This window comes from Mesoplodon bidens (genome assembly GCF_964165515.1).
Source record: "Mesoplodon bidens genome assembly, chromosome: 5".
Lineage (NCBI taxonomy): Eukaryota > Metazoa > Chordata > Mammalia > Artiodactyla > Ziphiidae > Mesoplodon > Mesoplodon bidens.
The window spans coordinates 74,157,177-74,181,043 of record NC_138161.1 but is presented as its reverse complement, the minus strand read 5'-3'; the positions used below and the strand labels follow the sequence as shown (position 1 = coordinate 74,181,043).

Below are 23,867 nucleotides of genomic sequence, written 5' to 3'. Positions count from 1 at the left end.
GCATTTGCTGTTGTTGAATTACAAGATTTCATGAAATGGGTAAGTAGAGTTCCAGAATGCACAAAACACCAGGTGAAAATGCATTGAAGCAGCAAAGTACAGAAAGGTACAAGACAGTACATACAATGTTCAGAGTGCCTGAAGCAGTCATTGTGGGGCCTGATTTTGGAAAATGATGCTGAAAGAAAGGTTGTGACCAAATTAAAGGTTGTTGACCAATTTCTTTAGTTGCTATGAGTAAGTTTATCCCGTAGGAAATTGGGTGTAAATTCTACAGATTTCCCCCTCTTTCTGCATGAGCACAATACAAGGCCCGGTAAGGTTTTCTTGTTTTTTGTTTTGTTTTGTTTTTTAACTTTCCTAACAACTGAGAAACAGTAAAATTACCAATATCAGGAATGACCAACACTGGGAATATAGTAGAATTCTTCATTCTGGTAGTGATGATCAATTTAGGTGACTGTCTCTTGAAGTTTAAACAGCTAAACTTTCTCTCATTTTCCTAGTACTAGGGGATTCCCAACAGGGTAAATGTCAGGGCAAGGTGTGTGGTGAGGGAAGTTTAAGGGCTATTCATAATATTCAGGGAAGGGAGGAAGGGATTCCCAACTGTATTACTGATATCGTATACACCCCCTCCACACCCCTACACCCTGTAAGTGACCCCCTTGCTACCTCCTCAAACTGCCAGTGAGCCACTACTAATGAAATAATAGTTATACTTTTCCTCAGTTGGTTTATGGCCAAAAATGGTTGAGAGATATTGCTTTGCACCTAGACAGATTTGTCTCTGAGTGTTCTGGGGTCCCACTCCTGCTATATGGATAATTCTCTGTTTACAAATACTTCATGAATGCATCGTTGCTTTTTTATGTGTCTTGCTTTTCCTTTTTTACTGGGACTGTTCATATCACCAAAAAGGGATAATAGGATGATGTGTTACTTAACATGGGAAAGTCTCAATAAAGAAATCAAGATTGAAGAGACCATGGAAACTAAATTACTAAGTAAATTAGAGCTTTCTCATAAGTGTGATAAAAGAGTGATTAATAAAATATCATTCCAGAGAATGCCATTAACTGTTCCCCTATGGGAAAATCAAAATTGTGCCACTGGATTTTTATTTACACTGATTTATTATTTTGAATAGCTGTTTGTTCTGGAATTTGAACTTTGTTCTCCAGGAAATTGTAAAAATAGCTTACTTTTTAATAAGAGTTGAAGAGTCCTGCATTTTCATTCTCCTTTGTATGACTGTACATATCACATTTATAGGTTTTTTTTTTTTTTGGAACTTAGTATAACTAAGAGTAACCAGTGGCTTTGAGGAATTTAGAGAGCACAGAAAGAATCATGAAGGAAATACAGTTGCTTAGCTAATAAATGAAGAGGCAAACATTGAGGCAGATGTTTACAAAATGAGGAAATTAAAAAGAGGCATAATTATTATTATTATTATTTTTTCTTTTTTTGCAGTACGCGGGCCTCTCACTGTTGTGGCCTCTCCCGTTGCGGAGCACAGGCTCCAGACGCGCAGGCCCAGCGGCCACGGCTCACGGGCCCAGCCGCTCCCCGGCATGTGGGATCTTCCCGGACTGGGGCACGAACCCGCGTCCCCTGCATCGGCAGGCGGACTCTCAACCACTGTGCCACCAGTGAAGCCCGAGGCATAATTATTTTTTAAAATTCTGAAATACGTTCTGTTATTAGCACTTTGTTTTGAGTTACAGATACATAGAGATAGAATATATTGAGAAAGAACAGTTTTTGCCATCTAGAAAGCAGTAATCTAAATAGTAAATTTAGAACAGGAAGGAGAGGATGAAAACACAGTCCCTTAGAAAGAAAACCTTGATTATGCTGAGATTGGCTTTTTGGTACCTTCAGGGATACAGAACAGTCCTTAACTTGGAGGTAGCCTTTTTTTGCTCCTGCCCCCTTGGTTTTCAAGGATCTTTAGTAGCAAAAAGAGATAACCTTTTAAGCTTCAAGCAATGTGAGAGTAACCCAGTAGAACACAGAGATTAGAACATAAAGTTTTATGCCTTGCAAAGATCATATATTTCAGTTCCTCATTCTTATTGATGAGGAAACTGATCAGGAAATTCTAACTGGCTAGTTAGAGGTAGAGATAGATATACCTACAGCTTAGGTTTCCTGACTCCTTATTTGGTGTTTTTCCTCCAGTTGGTAGGAAACTAGGAAAAACTTCAAAAAAAAAAAAAAAGCCTCAAAACCTGAATATAATATGTGCTGATTGGGCTTTTCTATAAGAGAAATCAGCACTCTGACTGCTGATGTCTAAAACACATCAACATGCTCCCTGAATGCCAGATGCCCAGAAGTTACAGACTAAGGGTTTCTTGTTGTTGTTTTGTTATTTTGATTTTAAAGTGACCCTGTCATTCATTTACTCAGCATTGAATGCCTGTTTGGTACTGGTCATGTGATAGGTGTTACAATTTGGTGAATAAAACCTGGACATTCTCTGCAAGGAATTTATAGTCTATAGTGCAGGTTTGCAAACCAAAATGATGAGTTGATGCCGGACTGTAGGTATTGGAGGGGACAGTGATGACCTAAAAAACTCATGCCTTTTTAAAGGCAGGTAGCTTCATCTCCAATAAATTGTTCTCTTGTGGCAGTAGGATCCCAGAATTGCTAGATATTATGAGTATTCAGGAGAAGCTGGAAATTCCATTTTTATTTCCTCATTTTAAAAACATTTGCTATAATCATAAAATATGTCCTTAGGCCAGATCCAGCCTGCGAACTGGTAGTCGAGGCCTGCTCCTCTAGAAGTAGTGGTAGGGACTTCCCTGGTGGTTCAGGGGTTAAGACTCCGTGCTTCCACTGCAGGAGCGCAGGTTCGATCCCTGGTCAGGGAACTAAGATCCCATATAACATGCATGGCATGGCCAAAAAAAAGGGGAAAAAAATAGAAGCAGTGGTAACAACAATGAATAGAAGTGATTGGCATGGGAGCAGTATATTTGGGTTTTGAGACAGGGAGCAGTATAGTCTGATAGTGGAGAAGAGGGCCAAACATATTAGAGCTATGAATCTGTTTATCTATAGATAGGCCTGCACATATAGGAGTAAATCAGAGAAAAATGAAATGATGCTTTGAAAAAACAGATGCTCTAAGTATGAAGGTAATTAAACTGATGATAATAATAGTAAAAACATTATTTTTAAGACATTTATGCTTTGAGAGAGAGAGTGCTGAATTCTGACCACTAGACCACCAGGGAGACTCATGATATTCATGCTTTGAATTAGGAAGAGAGCAGGACCATTAATTCTGACTTAGTGACAAATTTCTTTGTCTTGCTTTCTGAAGCAGTACTCATTAATACATTTTACGTGATTAGAAATGCTATTTAGAATTTGGGCAGAACTAACTGACCCACTTCTAGATCAGTTATTCTTATGTAGGCTGTAATACATTCTTTAGCACCTAAATCTAGGCTTGAAACATTCCCTTACATTCTCAAAATATAAAACTGTAGAGATAGAAAACAGATCAGTAGTTGCTAGGGGTTGTGGGTAAGAAGGTTACTATAAATAAATAGCATGAAGGAGTTTTGGGGGTGTTGAAACTGTTCTGTAATGATTTGAATTTATGCATGTGTTAAAATTCATAGAACTGTACACCAAAAAAATTGTTTTACTGTATAATTACTTAAGATTTCTAAAAATTTAAAAAAAGAATCCATTACCTTACAAGTTAATCCCTGGGTAAATATCATACACAGTATATGATACACAGTCCTTCAGTTTCACTCTATTTTTGCCTTGAATGGAACAAATTCATAAATCTGGTGGATCTCACATCTCAGTATAGACAAAGGAAGAAGTGAACTTCTTTTCAAATGTTGGGGCCCTAGTAGTAAAGTGAGATAGCTGGGAATACTGGGGCTACTAGATTCAGGAGAGGTTAAATATTAAAAACTGGAGACCATACCCCAGAAAGAAGGTTTAAAGCCTTTTTTCTTTTTAAAACAAAGCAAAGGAGAAATGGTACTGTATGCTTTCCTTGTCCAGTAAAGAACTGTAGAATAGCTTTTGTGGATGGGGTGCATAAAAGCCAATTTACAAAATACACTGTAAACCAAAAAAGTATTTGATTTTATTTGGCATACGTCTTACTCTGAATTTCACTTCTAATTTTATTGAAATTTATTTGGAGGCCAATTAAATTAGCTTTTAGTATGTAAATTTATCAACAAAACAGTCAGAACCTCACTAATTACAAGCAGTCTCCTACTTTCATTTATAGTGTTCCTGAAAACTATAATTTAATTGGAGAAAGCAAAATAGACTTACCTAATACAAGATGTTTTCCTAGAAAATTAAAAATGAAATATAGGGACTTTACTGGTAGCACAGCAGTTAAGAATCCGCCAGCCAATGCAGGGACACGGGTTCAAGCCTTGGTCCGGGAAGATCCCACATGCCGCGGAGCAATTAAGCCCATGCGCCACAACTACTGAGCCGCGCACCTAGAGTCCGAGCTCCGAAACAAGAGAAGCCACCGCATTGAGAAGCCCATGCACCACAACGAAGAGTAGCCCCTGCTCGCCGCAATTAGAGAAAGCCCTCACGCAGCAACGAAGACGCAACGCATCCAAAAATAAATAAATAAATAAATTTATTGTTTTTTTAATGAAAAATATAAAACCCCTGATTCCACCTGTTCTTTTAAATACAATTTTGGATAAATGTTGCATTTTATACATCTTTTTCATTCTTTTTATTATTTCATATTTTTTAATGTGGGGTTTTTATCTTACAATGTGTATGTATATATCTTAGGTCACAAATACATATTTTTGTTTTTAATTTTTATTGAGGTATAGTCGATTTACAATGTTGTGTTAGTTTTAGGTGTACAGCAAAGTGAATCTGTTATACATATACATATATCCACTCTTTTTTAGATTATTTTCCCACATAAGCCATGACAGTATTGAGTAGAGTTCCCTGTGCTATACAGTAGGTTCTTATCAGTTTTCTATTTTATATATATAGCATTGGTATGTGTCAATACAAGTATGTATTTTATATGTGAGTGTGCATGCTGAAACATTTATTAAGGATGGGGTGCATATTCAAAAAGCAAGATGTTTGTTCCATTACAGAATTTCTATTTCTTGGTTTGGTGTTATCTAAGAAAAATATTTTTAATTTAATTTTTCCCCTTTACTTTTATTTATTTAATTATTTATGGCTGCATTGGGTCTTCATTGCTGCATGCGGGGTCTACTCGTTGCAGTGTGCGAGCTTCTCATTGCGGTGGCTTCTCTTGTTGCAGAGCACGGGCTCTAGGCACGCTGGCTTCAGCAGTCGTGGCATGTGGACTCAGTAGTTGTGGCTCGCGGTCTCTAGAGTGCAGCTTTAGTAGTTGTGGCACACGGGCTTAGTTGCTCCGCGGCATGTGGGAATCTTCCCAGACCAGGGATTGAACCCATGTCCCCTGCATTGGCAGGCTGATTCTTAACCACTGTGCCACCAGAGAAGTCCCTTCCCTTTACTTTTGAACACATGATAGCTGAAGTCCAATCATCATCAGTTAAGGCTACAGAATACATGATTCAAAACACCTAAAGATTTCTTTCTTTTTAGATATTTTATATTGTCTTGTATTTGAGACCTACATTTCTTATTCCTAGCACAGTCGTAGAACTTTTGCATTCTTAAGTTTCCCATTAGTTTTTAAAAACTTTACTTAAAAGTAATTATGGATTCACAGGAGGTTGCAGAGGAATGTTTAGAGAGGTCCCATGCACTCTTCCCCTAGCATCCATTGTTAAAATCTTATTACATAACCATAGTACAATATCAAAACCAAGAAATTGACATTGGTACAATCCATAGAGCTTATTTAGATTTCACTAGTTATACATATATTCATTTATGTGTGTATGTGTGTACCTCTGTGTAATTTTATCACGTGTAGCTTTATATAACCTCCACCACCACTATCAAAATACTCAACTGTACCATCACCACAAGACTCTTGTGTTGCCTCTTTACAGCTGTACCCATTTCCTCTTCTCCGTCCCTAATCCCTGGCAGCCACTCATCTGTTTTCCATCTTTATAATTATGTTATTTCAGAGATGTTACATAAATGAAATCATGCAGTATGTATCCTTTGGAGGTTGGCTCTTTTCACTCTGAATAATTTCTTTGAGGTTCATCCAAGTTGTTGCATGGATCAATGATTTGTTCAGTCTTACTGCTGAGAAATATTCCATTTGTTAGACATACCACAGTATATTTTACCACTCATCCATTGAAGGCAATTTGAGTAGTTTCCAGTTTTTGGCTATTGCTATGTGAAAATAAGTCTTCATTTCTTTCAGATAAATGCCCAAGAGTACAAATGCTTGTTTATGTTAAGTGCATTTTTACTTTTGAAAGCGACTGCCCAATTTTTTTCTGGAGTGACTATGTCATTTTATCTTCCCACCAGCAATACGTGAGTGATCCAGTTTCTCTGCATCCTTGCCAGCATTTCATGTTACCATTATTTTTCATTTTAGCTATTCTGATGAACCCTGCATCTTCATGTGATAGTTTGGAATGCTCACTGTCAACTGTTTTATAAAAGTCTGAATTCAGCTTTCAGCTTACAGAAAGTGATTTAGGGGTGTCAGGATGTAGGTTGTACAAAAGCTGAATGCAAGAACCTCCTATCATAGCATCAGAGTAGAGATAATGTCATACATGTTTAATTAAAATGGATTTTGTGCTTGGCCTGAACATACTTTAAAAAATGGAAAGAGTGATTCATTTCCATCTATTCAGTGATACAGGCCCCAGATTTAGCATGAGGTGGGAGCATTGAATCTATTGGCCTCTCAGCTTCAGTCTTGCATCCTGGGCTGAGTTTAAGTCTAGTGTTTTGGGACAACAGGGATCTTGATAGTCAGACAGCTGCTTAATCTAGTGCTTGATTGAAGAAACCATTTCTTCTACCCCAGAGGAGAACCTGGCATTGTTGGAGTTAATGAAAAAGTATGTGATCTAAACATGGCACCTTCCTTAGGCGTTAGGAAAACCAAACGCTTAGGAAGCTTTCAAAATTAGCTTTGTATTTAGTCAATTTTTGCATTGCATGCTGTCTTTCAAAAGTCTAATCCCCAAATAAGATACGACTATATTGTATTATAATCAAAACAGAATTTTCTGGGAGTGCTTCTCAGCATAATTTCGAGCAAATGCTTAAAAGGGAGAGATTTGTGACATAAAAGAAAATTCTGTTTCTTGCTAAGACTTAGCTGGAGACCCAGGGCCAGATACATAGTATATCTATTTCAGTTTCTTCCATTGTGAAAGAGCAGTGGACTGATGATAGGTGTCTAAATTCCCTTCATGCTCTAACTTGTGAAGTAGAGAAAGCTGTACTGAAAGCAAGATGAAAGGAAGGCCTGATGGTTATTTAGAACAGAAACTGAAAGTTTGTTTTCCTGCGACTTCTGAAGGACTAAAGTTCATTTCCATAGTGTGAGAGTTAGAGAGAGAACCTGGCCTGAGCCAAGGATGGTTGTATCAGACAGTGCTTCTTAATTTTTCTACCTCTTCTGATGGTGGAAGAGAATGAACCTATACCACGAAGGGTCTGGGGGCCTGGTCCAAAGCCTTGAAAGGTTGAAATTTTTTTGAAATCTAATGTTTTATCTTTAAAATTCATGGAAATTTTGCCTTCTGTATAATATATGTTTTTCATGAAAATGTTTCTTTCTAAGTTATTGAGTAAATGAACTGTTTAGGAAGATGGACCATGTTTGGTTTGCATACCCTATGGCATACTACCATATGGGGAGATGGAGGTGGGGAGGGGGGAATACAAGTAACCAGTTCAAAGAAGTATTCTTAAGTGTCTGTGTTCCAGACTTGGTGATTGGAGCTACAATAAGTACCTTTTTTCTCAGGTGTATCTGTTTAGTAGGAAGACAGCCTACTTGCAGTAGGTGTTTCTGAGCATCTGGGTAGTATAATGAAGAACATTCTTGTTTTAGAGTCAGATCTGAGTTTGAATCCCACCTCTGGCACTTCCTGGTTTGTGATTCTCTTTCACTGCGTATAAAACAGGAATAATAATGCTTGTCTTGGAGAGTGAGTTTGAGGGTTATTGCCCTGTCCTGTGTTTTGCTTTGGCATAATAGCAGCTCAGGTGCTGGCTACTATATCCTTTTTGATTACTGGTGCATTGTTACATGCTCTTAATTTTTGCACTCATTGGAGCATTAGGTAAGATCTAGTAGCCCCTTCAGAATATTTAACTTGTCTTACAGGTCTTTGCACAAAATTGTGTTTAAGAAACTTGAACATGAGCTCTGACATCTTGATCATACATATATATGTCACAATGCTTTTGCAGATAAAATATATAAATCAGAATCAACCAAAATGTTAGTAATGAAATATTTAGATTATTCTTGTTAATAATATCTTTACATTGGTTGGTATATCAGACAATGGTTGTTCTGTAGGATCCCAGCAGTATTAATAAACAATAGCCAATAGTCTAATAATAGTATTTATGGTAATGGCATTCATAAATCTTAATACATTTTCTGGCAGTGGTTTAAGCCTCTCTTTCTGAGCTATTACTTCATTCTTCAGTCTCTGTGAGCAATGGAAAGCCTTTGAATGAGGGCTCTGAATGACCTATTGTCACTACTTCTTTCTTTCGTACTGTTATCTTACCCTCAAAGCACAAATAAATTAGAAATAATCTTATCTGCAAACAATACTGAAACCTGTTTAACTTGTTCTTAATCTTTTTTCCCTTGGTACTGGTATCAAGGAGTTTAAATTCCGATGAAGATTTTGTTCATTAAAATTGGGAGAATAGGGAATTCCCTGGCGGTCCAGTGGTTAGGACTCTGTGCTTCCACTGCAGGGGGCATGGGTTTAATCCCTGGTCGGGGAGCTAAGATCCTGCAAGCCTTGTGGCGCAGCCAAAAAATAAAAAATAAAAATGGGAGTGTATACTAAGCAAATTAAAAAATTTCTTTGCTGAAAGTAGTATATAACTGAAAACTTTTAATTTTCACTTAACTTTTTTTTTCACTTAACGTTTTTTAAAAATTTATTCTTATTTATTTATTTTTGGCTGTGTTGGGTCTTCGTTGCTGCGTGCAGGCTTTCTCTAGTTATGTCGAGCGGGGGCTACTCTTTGTCCCAGTGCACGGGCTTCTCATTGTGGTAGCTTCTCTTGTTGCGGAGCATGGGCTCTAGGTGTGCAAGCTTCAGTAGCTGTGGCACATGGGCTCAGTCGTTGTGGCTCGTGGGCTCTAGAGTGCAGGCTCAGTAGTTGTGGCGCATGGGCTTAGTCGCTCCACGGCATGTGGGATCTTCCTGGACCAGGGCTCAAACCCATGTACCCTGCGTTGGCAGGCGGATTGTTAACCACTGCGCCACCAGGGAAGCCCCTTGTGCTGGTGCTGCCAGCATCATGACAGAGGATCATACTGAGTATCGCTAGCCTGGGAAAAGATCAAAATTCAAAATTCGAAGTACAGTTTCTACTGAATGCATGTCGCTTTCACACCATCATAAAGTTGAAAAATCAAGTGAGACCTTCATAAGTCAGGGACCATCCGTATAAATTTCACATTATGGAGAAAAGAATTCACCTCAGAATACAAATTTCTATATGTGTTTGAAGCAGTTTAGCATCTTTAATTTGCAAAATTTGAATAGCAGAGCCTTGTTTTTGGTTAGGCTGTGGAGACTACATAATTAGCCAATTCTAATAGATTCTTAATTCAACATTAATTTTAAAGTCTTTATGTAGGCACTATGAAATAATGGAAGGAGTATGAATCTTAAATTCAGAAGATTTAGGTTCAAGTTCTGCCTGTTAATAATTTGACTTTTGGCAAAGGTTTAAATATTCTGAGCTTTTCCTTGTCTCTGCATAGTATAATAATGCCTACTTTGCCTGTCTCACGTGTTTACTACAAAAATCAAATGAAATAACTTATAAGAAAGGAACATTTAAATACTAAGGTGAATTTGGTCTATGCATGAGGGAAGTTGATCTAAATGAATGATGCTGTCTGCCTCCATCGTAAGTGAGAGTTAAGCTGTAGTGACCCAGCACAGCAGCCGAGCAAGACTGAATACAGAGGGAAACCCTGACTCAAGAATGGTAGACCTTTTTTTGGAAAAAGGTGACTAGGCTTCATGAACAGTTAGTTATGCTGCATGAGCAATAAAATAAAAAGCAAACACATTTAAAACTGAATATGATTTTAGAATGTTAGAGCTAGAAAACATCTGGGATTTTCTAGGGAACTCATAGATGAAGAAACTGAGGGTTATCCACTAAGTTTTGGATTTTTAAAAAATAAATTTTATTAGAATAATGAAAAATAATACATGCAGATAACCATAGGATACGCACACAGGAATTAAAGGTAAATTTTATACTTTTCAGTATGAAACAAAGTACGTATCTCATGGAGATATATTTCTAGAAATGCCATGAAACAATAGAGTAATAGTCTTGAAAATGAAAAGTATCGGAACATGTTATAGGAATTACTAAATAATAAAAAGGTTCAACTCCATTACATGTAGCATAAAATACAGGTATTGGAGAAAGTTTTATAGAGACAAAATAAGATGCATTTCTTAGGGTGGTTAAGGAAACACAGGTTTTTGAAATCAGTTTTATGAGGCACTGACTTAAAATGTAACATCAGGCAATGTAACCTCTCAGCCTGTTTCTTCATCTGAAGATTCAGGCTAGTAATAACTTCCCCTGTTGTACTGTTGTAGTAAAGGAAATGATATATGTAAGATGCTTAGCACATTTATGGCACATGGTATGCACTCAAGAAATGGTGCCTCTATTATTACTATTATTTTTAGCTGTTATGCAGAATCTTCCAGGACATTATTCACTCCCTCCGCTTAATTTGTTTGCAATAAGGGCTAACGGCCCAGGCATCTTTCACTGAAACAACCCAAATAGTACTCTTCATGTGTCTTTTTTGTGCATCTACAAGTACGAGAAAATTACTTATGTATCATAGTATTGAAAGAGAAGGTTATTCTTAAACAGATTAAAAACAAAGTTTAAAAACAAAAGGCAGAAAATCTAATGTAAATGATCATCTGTTTGTTGTTTAAGTTGTCAAAATTTAATAAAGAACTGAAATGGTTTAAGTGCTTAAGAAGCATGACTTAAGATGGATCTTATGGGATATGAAGATCATCTCCTGCCCTTAAGCAGTTTCCTTGAATAAAATGACACAGCAGATGTCACAGTTTGGTAACTTTTATTTCATTCGACCCACTAAACCCTTTCCTTTTTCCTTGTTAAGTATCACTGTCTATGTAATGTATGTTTAACAGAGACAGGACTGTCTTATTCATCTGCTGTGCCTCATCTGGTGCCTTGAACATGACAAGCCCTATGTGTTCTTTTTTTTTTTTTTTAACAGATTTTAGTTGAGGAAAAGTTGTGTACAGAATTATTTAGTATCAATGAAGATATGTTATTTCAAAGGTTAATTATAGATTTAAAACATTTTTAATTTCAGACTTCCTTTTCTTCTGGGGAACTGTATTTTTGATAACAACAACTTTAGTTGCCCTTCTGAAAAAAGAAAACAAAGAAGTATCAGTAGGAAAAGAAGAAACCGAAGGGATCACAGATACTTACAAGCTGCTTTTTGCAATTATAAAAATGCCTGCAGTTCTGACATTTTGCCTTCTGATTCTAACTGCAAAGGTAAGAGATTTATAAAGCAAATTCCCCATTCTGTTACAATTAACAATATCATGGAATACTTCTGTTGCCTTTTCGTAAGTCCCTTTCCAGTAATATTAGAATTTAACAATAAAAACTAATATACTTTGTTTATTAAATGTGTTTTAAAAGGTGTGATGATATCAAATCGAACATAACTTCAAAGTAAGCTAAATGTCTTAAGATCTTGAAAAAAATTATGCCAGTTTGAAGTACTTCTAATAAATGTGAGTTTTTAAATGAATGATATTAATGCTTGGAATGGAAATGAATACCTTAAAAAAATAATAGCTCTCTACTGTTAGAATGAGTATATACCTAATGTCAAAGGTATTAAAATTATTTACTTAGAATGTAATTTACAAAGATATGGAAATGTATGATTATTAGAAGTCCATTTAAAAATCAGTTGGATAATTTTAAAATGTTAGAAGGAAATATACTATCAAATAAAGGGGGGTTTTGGTTACTTTTTAAGAATTCTGTATGTTTTCTGTATTAAGTTGTCTTAATTTTATAGTTCTAAAACATTTTAAAGAGATTATGTTAGAAGAAAGGTAAGTATATTTTGTTATAGTGAACTATTGCTAGTATTGGAATTAATATCCTAAAATATAACATCAGTTATAGGATTTTCATATTATATTTAAACCTATCAACATAAACACTTTCACAGCTATCTTTTGATAACCCTAATGTAAAAATTACAGCCTCATTGTTTTGAAGTACTGAATTTTTCCTCCTCTCTAAGGATAAGGAGGGTTAAATTTTTAGGAAATGTTAGGAAGGTTTAAACTTAAGGTTCAACTTTAGAAATGCTAAAAGTTTCAAGGAAGATAATAGTATTATCTAATTATATCATTTAGAGATAACCATTGGTAACATTTTTGGTATATTTCCCTCCAGCCTCCTTTTTTCCCCTATGTATGTATGTGTGTGCATGCACATGTGTGTACATAAACTTGACATATATAATTAATACATTAATTATAATTAAGAATTAATATTAATATATTTATATACACACAAGTACTTTAAAAGTGGAATTGGATCATACTGTGTATGATTTTTTATTTTGTTATTGCCTTATTCCATATTCCTGTATCATTAAATAATATTTTATAATATACTTTTTAATAGCTATAAATTGTCACAGTATATAAATTTGCCATAATGTACTCATTTTTCTATTGTTGTATATTTAATTTGCCATGTATTTTAATTATAAAAATGCACTAGTGAATTTTTTGTGTGTAACTCTTTGGTGTTCTGAATATTTCCTTCCAATAGATTCTTAAGTGAGCAATTAATGGATCAGTGAATATGATGGTTAAATTGCTTTTTAAAAGACTTTAATAATAAATTATACTGTCACCAGCAATGTATAAGGAGTTGCTTCAAATACAGAGTCTAGAATCCCATGTTCCCCCTGTAGAGTAAACCTCACCAAAAGTAACATCTCTCCTAACTTTTAACACCATAGATTAGTTTTCCCTGCTTTTGAGTTTTATATAAATGGAATATCCAGTATGTATTCTTATGTTTAGCTCTTGTACTCTTTCACTCAACATCATGTTTGTATAATTTATCCATATTGTTATTTATAGCAATAGTTTGTTCATCTCATTGTTTATAAATGCCATTGTATGAATATGCCACAATTTATCCATTCTATCAACAAATGTTTAGGTTATTTCTACTTTTGGACTATTATTAATAGTGCTTCTATGAACTTTCTTGTAAATTACTTTTGGGGAACATAGGTGGACATTTCTGATGGGTAAACACCTGGGAGTAGAATTGCTGGTCATTAAGAAAAGCATAGTATATACTGCCAAACAGTTTTCCAAAGTCATTGTTCCAATTTTCTCTACCACCAGCACTGTAAGGGAGTTCTAATCACTACGCAGCCTTGAAACCACATGTATTGTCTTTTCAATTTTAACCTTTCTGGTGAGTGTGTAGTGGCATCTCATTATAGTTATAATTTGCATTTCCCTGATGACTAAAGAAGTTGAGCATCTTCTCGTATGATTATTGGCCATTTGAATATCCAGAGTTACCCTTCTCTTTAAATTTGTAGAATTTTTATTTTTTATATATCCTGGATATGAGTTTTTTTGTTAGATATGTGTATTACAAATATCTCCTGTACCACTTTTAAGACAGAGTAAATGTTGAAGTCAGTTTGTATATCTAATGTTTACAAAGAGAATGTGTTAAGTATAAGTGAAATTCTTTCCTGGACTTAAATGAAATATCTCTGACCTTTAATTTTTTATGTGAAATTTGCTCTTTGGCTCCATTCTGAGAAGTTAAAGTATTTAAAAGTATTTAAAGTAATATTTATCATTAAAAAATTTTTTTATTTGTATATTTTCACACTTACTGAAAATTTACTTGTATAGTTGAAAGAATGTCCATATATGTTTATCTAAATTCTGTGATTTTTAACATTTAGCTCCACTTTCTTTATTCTGTAAATTGTGCTATTTTACATATTTCTTATGAAGTATTTGAGAGTAGTTTGTACATATCATGTCCCTTTATCCATAAATACCTTAAGTATGTATCTCCTAAAAACAAGGACTTTCTTTTACAAAGCCACAACTTAATAAAAAATTAAGAAATTTAAATTGATATAGTACTATCTTCTAATCACAGTGCATATCCAGATTTCACCAGTTGTCCCCAGAGCAGCCTTTATAACTTTATTTTTTCCTGGTCAGGGATCCAGTTCAGGATCACACATTACATTTAGTTAGTATGAGCATTTCTTTGTCCTTCATGACCTGGACACTTTAAAAAAAATTTTTATTATTTTATTTTATTGGCATATAGTTGATATACAATGTTTTGTTTCAGGTGTACAGCACAGTGATTCAGTTATACATATACAATATATTTATTCTTTTTTAGATTCTTTTCTCATATAGGTTATCACAGAATATTGAGTAGAGTCCCCTGTGCTATATAATAGGTCCTTGTTGGTTATCTACCTTATACATAGTAGTATGTGGTGACCTGGACACTTCTAAAGAAGACAGACCAGTTATTCTGTAGAATGGCCTTCCATTTATGGTTGTCTAATGTTTCTTCATGTTTAGGTTCGTGCTGTGTATTTATGTCAGAAATATCACAGAAATAATACTGTGACATCTTCAGGGAATTATATCAGGAGCCATATCATGTCCCTTTATCCATTAATTATTGTTGTTAACCTTGATTACCTTGTGAATCCATTGCAAAGTTACTATTTTTCCTTTTGTAATTAAAAACTAATTTGTGGGGAAATACTTTGAGACTATCTAAATATCTTATTTCACCTCAAACTTTTACCCACTACCTTTAGCATTCTTATTTGTTTTTGCTGTTTTTAAGAATTAACCTAGGGCTTCCCTGGTGGCGCAGTGGTTGAGATTCCGCCTGCTGATGCAGGGGACGCGGGTTTGTGCCCCGGTCCGGGAAGATCCCACATGCCGCGGAACGGCTAGGCCTGTGAGCCATGGCCGCTGAGCCTGCGTGTCCGGAGCCTGTGCTCCGCAATGGGAGAGGCCACAGCAGTGAGACACCTGCGTACCGCAAACAAACAAACAAAAAAGAATTAACCTAACTATACCTTTTCTTACCCCTCATTTAACTCAACCTCTTAGATATAATGTTTTCTCAGAATTATTTTTGAAAAGCTAGATGACATTTTGGAAGTTTTGTTGTCAGTCAGAAATCATCAAAAATGTGTATGGTTTGTAGCAATGATGCTTCATTTTAACCAGATTTATTTGGAGTCAAAGGCTTTTCTTTTAAACTTAAAATATACATATCAGTAGGTTTGGACTTGGACACTGTTTATTGTAAGATATAGAACTTTTTGAAATGGAAATTTAGTTGTAATTAAAATTACAGTTCCTAAGAGTGCTGAATTTTCACTTGTTTTTACTTCGTATTGTTAGTAGACCATAAGGGCAAAGTGTGCCTCCGTAACTTGATTGTTGTACCAGATATAATAATATGATACTTACTTGTAACTGGCATGGGTCAATAATGAGACTGAGGTTCTTAAATTACTTACATATGCTTGGAGGAAAATATTTCATAAGTCACAAATTAAAATTTTTTTTGTTTTTATATTGCAGATTGGTTTTTCAGCAGCAGATGCAGTAACAGGACTGAAATTGGTAGAAGAGGGAGTACCCAAAGAACATTTAGCCTTATTGGCAGTTCCAATGGTTCCTTTGCAAATAATATTGCCTCTGATTATCAGCAAATATACTGCAGGTCCCCAGCCACTAAACATATTTTACAAAGCCATGCCCTACAGGTAAAAATGAAATGAAACCTTACTAAATAAGAGAGGTTAAAAGAGTGGTCATCAGTATCACTAATATCTGTGTATAGAGTGTATATGGGAAAAGGCTTGAAAAACATCTTTAACTTCAGTATCATTTATATGCACTTTTATCTCTTTTTAACTTCCTAACAGGTTTTAGATACAGGCTTCTTTCATATGGTAGGCACACAGATTTCTGTTTTTGTTATTGTTTTTTAACCTAAAATGGAGGTCAGCTCCAACTTTCTTTCTTTTTCTATAGATTATTGCTTGGATTAGAATATGCTCTACTGGTCTGGTGGACTCCTAAAGTAGAACATCAAGGGGGATTCCCTATATATTACTATATTATAGTGCTGCTCAGTTATGCATTACATCAGGTAAGCTTGCCATGGTTTTTCCCAGGAAGTAAACTGTCCTATGTAAAATAAAGACAAAGTTCTTCTACAATTGCCTTAAAATAATGATAATAAATTTTAAGATTTAAGCATGAATCTGTTTCTGAAGAAATTATTTGACAGTGAACTTTAAACCTTGTGGATTTTATTTTTTTTATATTTTTATTTTTTGGATTTTATTTTAATGAGTTTTATTCATAGAAAGAGAGTTTCTTCTTCATTCACTTCATTTTTTTTCTTTTGTTCATTCAACAAATATTTGTTACATTTCAGAATTTATTCCAAAGTTAGTTAGGAATTCTACCCTTGCTAAGTATCCCTCAGTTCATCCCTAGATTTGGATTCTTTCCTTTTTCTAGTACCAATATTTTCTTTTTTCTGAAAGTATTGAGAAATAATGACAGCTTCTAGATTTTACGTCCCAGGTTTTTGGTTTAGATTCTGTATTAAATTTTTCTTTCTTTCTTTCTTTCTTTCTTTCTTTCTTTCTTTCTTTCTTTCTTTCTTTCTTTCTTTCTTTCTTTCTTTCTTTCTTTCCTTCCTTCCTTCCTTCCTTCCTTCCTTCCTTCCTTCCTTCCTTCCTTCCTTCCTTCCTTCTTCCTTCTTTCTTTCTTTCTTTCTTTCTTTCTTTCTTTCTTTCTTTCTTTCTTTCTTTCCTTTCTCTTTCTCTCTTTCTCTCTTTGTCTCTTTCTCTCTTTCTTTCCTTCCTTTCATTCCATTCCTTTCCTTTCTTTCTTCCCTTCCTGACCTGGGATTGAACCCAGGCCCTTGGCAGGAAAGCATGGAGTCTTAACCACTGGACCACCAGGGAATTCCCTGTATTAAAAATTATGACTTAGTCTTTGTGGTTTTGGAAGCTGGGTGTTAATCTGCTTTTTTTTCTTTATTAAATGTGTTTGTAGTCCCCAAAAGAACTGATCTCCACTTTTCCATAGTCTCACCCAAGCTGCTGTTGCAGAGTGGGTTTTTCTTTCCCTGGGAATAAATGGTTCAAATAAATGGCAGATGCCCAGTAGTAACCTTTGGGACTCACTTGCAGTTATTGCTAATGTGTGTTTCAGATTCACTTTGGATTTTTCTATAGTACCTAGTTTAAACTCTGAAAATTATATTTACCAACTCCTCACTGTTTTTAACTGAAACCTAAAAACATGGCTACCAGGTAACCTCAGTAAGTTTTTGCATACATTTATATCATTTAGGAGAATTCTGTAGTGGATCATGTCTGACTAGCTGTATGTAAAAACATTGAGGCTAAGGTGTCAAATATAATTTTTTTTCTGTTTTGCACATAGTTAATTCTAGGTGCCAAATTGAAGTTAAAAGAAGTAGTTTAGCTTAGTAATGCTTCACTTCTTGAGTTAAGTAAAGAAAAATATGATGTAGTTGTCCAAAAATCATTTGTTTGGCTTTGGATTTCATTAGAGAATTTTCCAAAGCGTAGTCATCGAAACTCAGAAAACCAGATGCTTTGTGGTAAAAAAAATTACAAGGCCAAGTAAATTTGAGAAATGATACCTGACATCACCCCTCTTTATGTAGCATCTTAATCATTCCTTTAACAAATATTAAGTGAATACACCTATTCCATGCCAGGAACCATTGTAAGTACTAAAATAAAACAGTGAATAAATCATGCCAGAATCCCTACCCTTAAGGAGTTTATTTTCTGAAGGCTTTCAGGAGGCCTACAGTCTTAGTGTTTCTCAGTCTTATTTGACTTTGGAACTCCTTTTTCTATGAACATCCCATGGAACAGTATTCAAAGGAATTCTATTTTAGAAACATGGGTTGTTTTCATGTTCCTAAATGAAGGGTTAATTCTTGCCTCTCAAGGAGATTTTTCTCTTCAGTTTGTCACATAAATTTTGAATTATATATAAGAAAATTATATACATATAATTATATATTCATATTCCCTTTGAATATTTGAGTGCTTATATGTATAATATGTATATGTATAATACATATATACTATACACACATATGGTATATTTAGGTATAGTATAAATATAGTGTTTTGCTTATTACTATATGGATCTTTCAATACTACCTCATCTGTCATTCTCAGTTGAGCCTTCCTTGACTACTTGTGATAAAATTAATCTCCCATATATTTAGGCCCTGATAGCACAATGTGTGTACTTCTTTTTTCAATACTTACCACATTTCATCATAATTATTTATTCCCTATTTTCCCAGCTTAGCATAAATTCTTCAAGGGCACAGAAGGACTGTGTCTTATTCATCTTTGTATTGCCATGACCAGGACATAAAGCCTGGCTTGTAGTAGGTGCTCAATAAATGTTTGTTGATTGAGTTTAATAAGGGTCATGAAAATTAATTTTCTGGTTTATGCTTTCAATGTTCTTAATTTAGACCATAGCTTTTTAAAGTCTAATTGTACTGAAGATGTTTTACGTTTTCCCTATAGGTTACATTGTATAGCATGTATGTTTCCATAATGGCTTTCAATGCGAAGGTTAGTGATCCACTTATTGGCGGAACATATATGACCCTTTTAAATACTGTGTCCAACCTGGGAGGAAACTGGCCTTCTACGGTAGCTCTTTGGCTGGTAGATCCCCTCACAGTGAAAGAGTGTGTAGGAGCATCAAACCAGAATTGCCAAACACATGATGCTGTTGAGGTAAGTATGTTGCAATTTTAGATAATGTTAAGGTAGTATTAAGATATTAATTTCCTTGTTTTTGCCTCTAGAAGTACTACATCTTTTTAAAATCGTATCTGCCCATAGTTTCTAATAGTTTTTTCTTTCCCATCATAACTGAGGGTATAAACACACTCACATCAGTAAGTGAAGCTCACTTGAAGTTGCTTCTCAGCAAGGGAGGAGCAGTCTCCCTCTCCTTCACCTTGTGTACCATTGTCCTTATACACTAGGCATTTAATAAATGCATGATTAATAGCTAAGGTATATAATGATAGAAGAAGGAAAATTCCATTGGCTATTCATATAACAAATGGTGGTAAAACTGAATGGTTAGTAGTTTGTTGATAAATTATTTCAAAGTAACATTAACCCACTTCTAGAGTAAATTCCTTGGAAATTTCCTCACATTTCCAAATATGAAAAGCTGTATCTTAAAAATGAATATTGTTTACAGCAAGAGCTGAAAATTGTTTTTAATACCGTTAGTAGCATTAGAGAGATTAAGATACATTAACTTGTTTTGTCATTTGGAGTGAATGAAATGTTTTAACAAAAGTATATTTTGATTAATCCTTTAAATAACAAAGTAGAAACATGTAAATTGCTGAATACTTCCATCTTGAAATTGTGGAGTATTTATTGATATTATAATTTTATTTTTACAGCTTTGCAAAAAACTCGGTGGCTCATGTGTTACAGCACTGGATGGTTATTATGTGGAGTCCATTATTTGTGTTTTTATTGGATTTGGTTGGTGGTTCTTTCTTGGTCCAAAACTTAAAAAGTTACAGGATGAAGGACCATCTTCATGGAAGTGCAAAAGAAGCAAGTAATGCATTCACTACTGGACATTCTAGAAAGGTAACTCTAGTTTAGTTTTAACTCAGAGAGTTATGGTAATCAGTGTACAGGAGTATAAAATATTATTTTAAACAGGAAATTATTAATATAAAATGCCAAATGGTTAAAAATATAGAGACCTCTCTGTATATTTAAATATACTTTTCCTTGCCTTGTCAATGTATTTAAAGTTTACTTAAGGTCAGGAAATTGGTACTAAAACAACTTTTCTGATCTTGTTATTTGATTTATGTCTTTTTTATTTACTGACCAAAGCGTGTTTTAAGCTGCAATGCAGTAGTCATGGGTGGTAACCATGCAGTCAAGTATTGTTACCAGTACCTATCATTAAGCTATATTAAAAAGTTTGGTAAAATATATTAAATGGAACAGAGCTTGATATTCAGGTACTAACTACAACTAGTTTGGCCTTGTTGGCAGTTAAATCTTATTTTGAATTGTAAATTGGTTAAATTTTATGTGGAATTAGTTGAGAAGAGAATATAAACTACTGAAATACCATTTTAGTTTTAATTTTTCTGACCATAACCACATTGTGCTAATGAATCTGTGTTAAAAAGACCATTTTAAATGTATTTCCTGCTTTTGTAAGCATTAAAGATTTATAGGAAGATTATTCAAACTATTTTTTATAAAATGAAAGCTATGACGTTTATTGGTTCCCCTCCCCCCTTCCCCCTTTTGGAAAATATTTTGATTCCTTGTTAATTTTACCCTAAAGCTTACATATGGTTTTTTGTCCTAAGTGCTTCATGTCACATGGACAGCTCACAAGTGGTTCAAATTTAATGTTGTATGTATGTTCATGGCAAAGTTTTGAAAATAAAAATTAAACATTTTTCTTCAAGTAGTTTTCTTTTTATTATTGAGAGAAAAACAGTAAAACTTACTGATAAAGAAAATTTTAAATGAATAATAGTGTAATTTTAGAAACTGTTTTGAAGAGAGAGACAAAGACATTTTGTGCCTTTGACAAATAATGGGTTGGAAAAAGATTTCTTAATTAAGCACTGTACTAATGAGAAAAGCTCTCACAATTATACCGAATCAGGTACTGTTTCCTCTTATTAAAACACAACCTTCTGTTTGTAAACTATAGTTTCTAGTGGAGAATTGCTATCCCAGGAGAATTAAGCTTTTGAGCACTTTAGCAATTTCCAACATATTATGTGTACCTGGTAATAAGGTTCTTTGCATATTTTGTGTTGTATGGTACTCCGACTCTTAAGAGATTACATAAAGCCTTCAAAAGTGAAAGAAAAATAGATATTAAGTTGACTCTTATTTATTTTTTTAACATCTTTATTGGAGTATAATTGCTTTACAATGGTGTGTTAGTTTCTGCTTCATAACAAAAGTGAATCAGTTATAAATATACATATGTCCCCATATCAGTTGACTCTTATTTAATAATTATTATCTTTGTGGGAAAATACATGCTAATGTTTGATTTTGTTAATTTTATAACATAGGTTGAATTTTAGAGTGGGGTTTTTATAAGTAATGGAGGATAAAATGGGTGGGAGAAAATGGCACTCAGCATCTGAAGAAAGATAGAGGCAGTGGCTTCTAGAACTCATGCATTGCCATTGGAAAGCCTGTGTTGGGCATCGCTGTCAGATCCTGAAGAATCACCTGGAAAATCGTCCTAGAGACATACCAAACCATAGACTACAGTACTTTGTCACGTGTGTTGTCCTTTGTCATGTATTATAATCAAAATGTTTACTTGAATAAAGAAAACCCACTATCATATGTGAAATGTATTTTGATTTTTTTTTTTTTTTTTTTTTTTGCGGTACGCGGGCCTCTCACTGTTGTGGCCTCTCCCCTTGTGGAGCATAGGCTCCAGACGCGCAGGCTCAGCGGCCATGGCTCACGGGCCCTACCGCTCCGCGGCACATGGGATCTTCCTGGACCGGGGCACGAACCCATGTGCCCTGCATCGGCAGGCAGACTCTCAACAACTGCACCACCAGGGAGGCCCTGTATTTTGATTTTTAACTTTTGGATTAAGAAGCTCACATTGCCATAATTACCTTTATATTTTCCCCATGTTATTACAAATTATACATACTTTCAAACGTACTTTAAGTTTATAAATCATTGATGACTTGAAGTTTTAAAATGTATTTTAAGCCTTAACTGTAAGGTGAAAGCCATTTCATTCATTGCACTTGCTCTAGAAATGAACACTTGCTTTGAATTGTAGTCATTTGGTTATTTGGATACATGCTTGTAAGGTTTGCCAAAAAAATGACTTGTTAATATCAATGTTGCATACACTGATCACTGATGGCATCTTATAAATGATCTACCTGAATGTGAGGATCTGTTTGTTGTAAATCTGCTAGAAAACACTGCCTATTTTTGCGTGTGTTTTTCCTTACTGACAGATCCTGATAAACTCTACCCTCAAGTATGAACATTAACTACTCCAGTTAATGAATTATATATTTACTGGCTAATATTGAATATAAATACATACATACATTTATAAATACATATATATATATATATATATATATATATACACATCTCTTTATATCAGTATTTCCATTTGCACATTTGTTGCAACCCGTTTAAATAAAAAAATGAGTTCGAAAAGCTCTTATAAGATTAGCTAAGATTAGCTGAGACTAAAACTAAAAACTCCTTGGACTTCCCTGGTGGCCTAGTGGTTAGGATTCTGGGCTTTCACAGTGGTTGCCTGGGTTCAATCCCTGATCAGGGAAGATCCCGCAAGCTGCGTGGTACTCCTTTGTAAATATTTTAATTTTGCCTGATCAATCATAAAAAATTTGTTCAACACCTGAAATAGATTTCTCTATTTTTTATTTTTATTAAAAAAATTTTTTTTAATTTATTTTTTTGGCCATGCAGCACAGCATGTGGGATCTTAGTTCCCCGACCAGGGACAGTGGGAACTATAGTGGGAGCTGTAGGGAGCTCCCCTACAGTGGGAGCTCAAAGTCTTAACCAATGGACCGGAAGGGAAGTCCCTAATTCTCTATTTTTAAAAATAATAAACCTTTGAGAGAATTCCCTGGTAGTCCAGTGGTTAGGACTCTGCGCTTTCAGTGCGGAGGGCCTGGGTTCAATCCCTGGTTGGGGAACTAGTATCCTGTAAGCTGCGCAGCACGGCCCCGCCCCCCCAAAAAATTAAACCTTTGAAATCTAAACCTATTGTTTGATTTCATCCTTTTATGACAAGGGTTTTTATACTAAACAGTTGTCAGTGGAGCCTTGAAACCCCTGTACTACTTGCAAAACTCTGGATATGTAATTTTTAATTTTTCTGGAGAGAGTTCTTATTAAAATATTAAATGGTCTGTGATCCAAAAAGATGTAAAAGCTATGGCCTTATTGAATATGGGCTGTACTGTGAATTTTAAACATATATTTGATATAATAGTTGTAAAACTAATTGTTTAAAGCATTCTGAAAACAATGTTAAAAGAAAAATCTATGCTGAAAGCTAGAAAATCTCTGTGTTTGTAGTACTGAACTTGAATCTTGAAGGAATTAGAGCAGATAAGACATTACTGGTGAAAGAGGGACATAAGGGTGAATGGTATTCCACAAAAGACATACCTTAGTCATTAAATCCTTTTCTTCCTATAAACAACTTATATTTTGCCTTGTTAACATACCCCCCAAAAAGTGTGTTATTTTATATTAAATGGTTGAGATCATTATTTAATATAACACAAGACCAGATTTGTTTTTGTATTTTGGGGGTGATGTCTTTTTATGTATTTGAAATAATGAGTAAAACTATATAACTCAGACCCTGCTAAAAGTAAAGAACCAACCTGTTGGGAACATT

The 23,867-nt window shown here is 34.7% G+C and overlaps 1 protein-coding gene across 6 annotated transcripts in view; it reads left to right on the top strand.

Moving 5' to 3' along the window:
- SLC33A1 (solute carrier family 33 member 1) overlaps positions 1–23,867 on the top strand; it is a 43,054-nt gene that overhangs the window by 1,800 nt on the left and 17,387 nt on the right. For 2 of the 6 annotated variants that reach the window (XM_081235008.1, XM_081235009.1), the window contains exons 2-6: positions 11,570–11,760; positions 15,912–16,096; positions 16,368–16,485; positions 18,938–19,153; positions 19,843–20,038. In XM_081235008.1, the coding sequence (XP_081091134.1) occupies positions 11,570–11,760; positions 15,912–16,096; positions 16,368–16,485; positions 18,938–19,153; positions 19,843–20,010 (878 nt within the window). In that variant the 3' untranslated portion in view covers positions 20,011–20,038. Of the gene's footprint in view, positions 1–11,569; positions 11,761–15,911; positions 16,097–16,367; positions 16,486–18,937; positions 19,154–19,842; positions 20,889–21,510; positions 21,801–23,867 lie in introns of those variants that run through there. The other 4 variants (XM_081235010.1, XM_081235007.1, XM_081235012.1 and 1 more) reach the window with 4 other exon arrangements.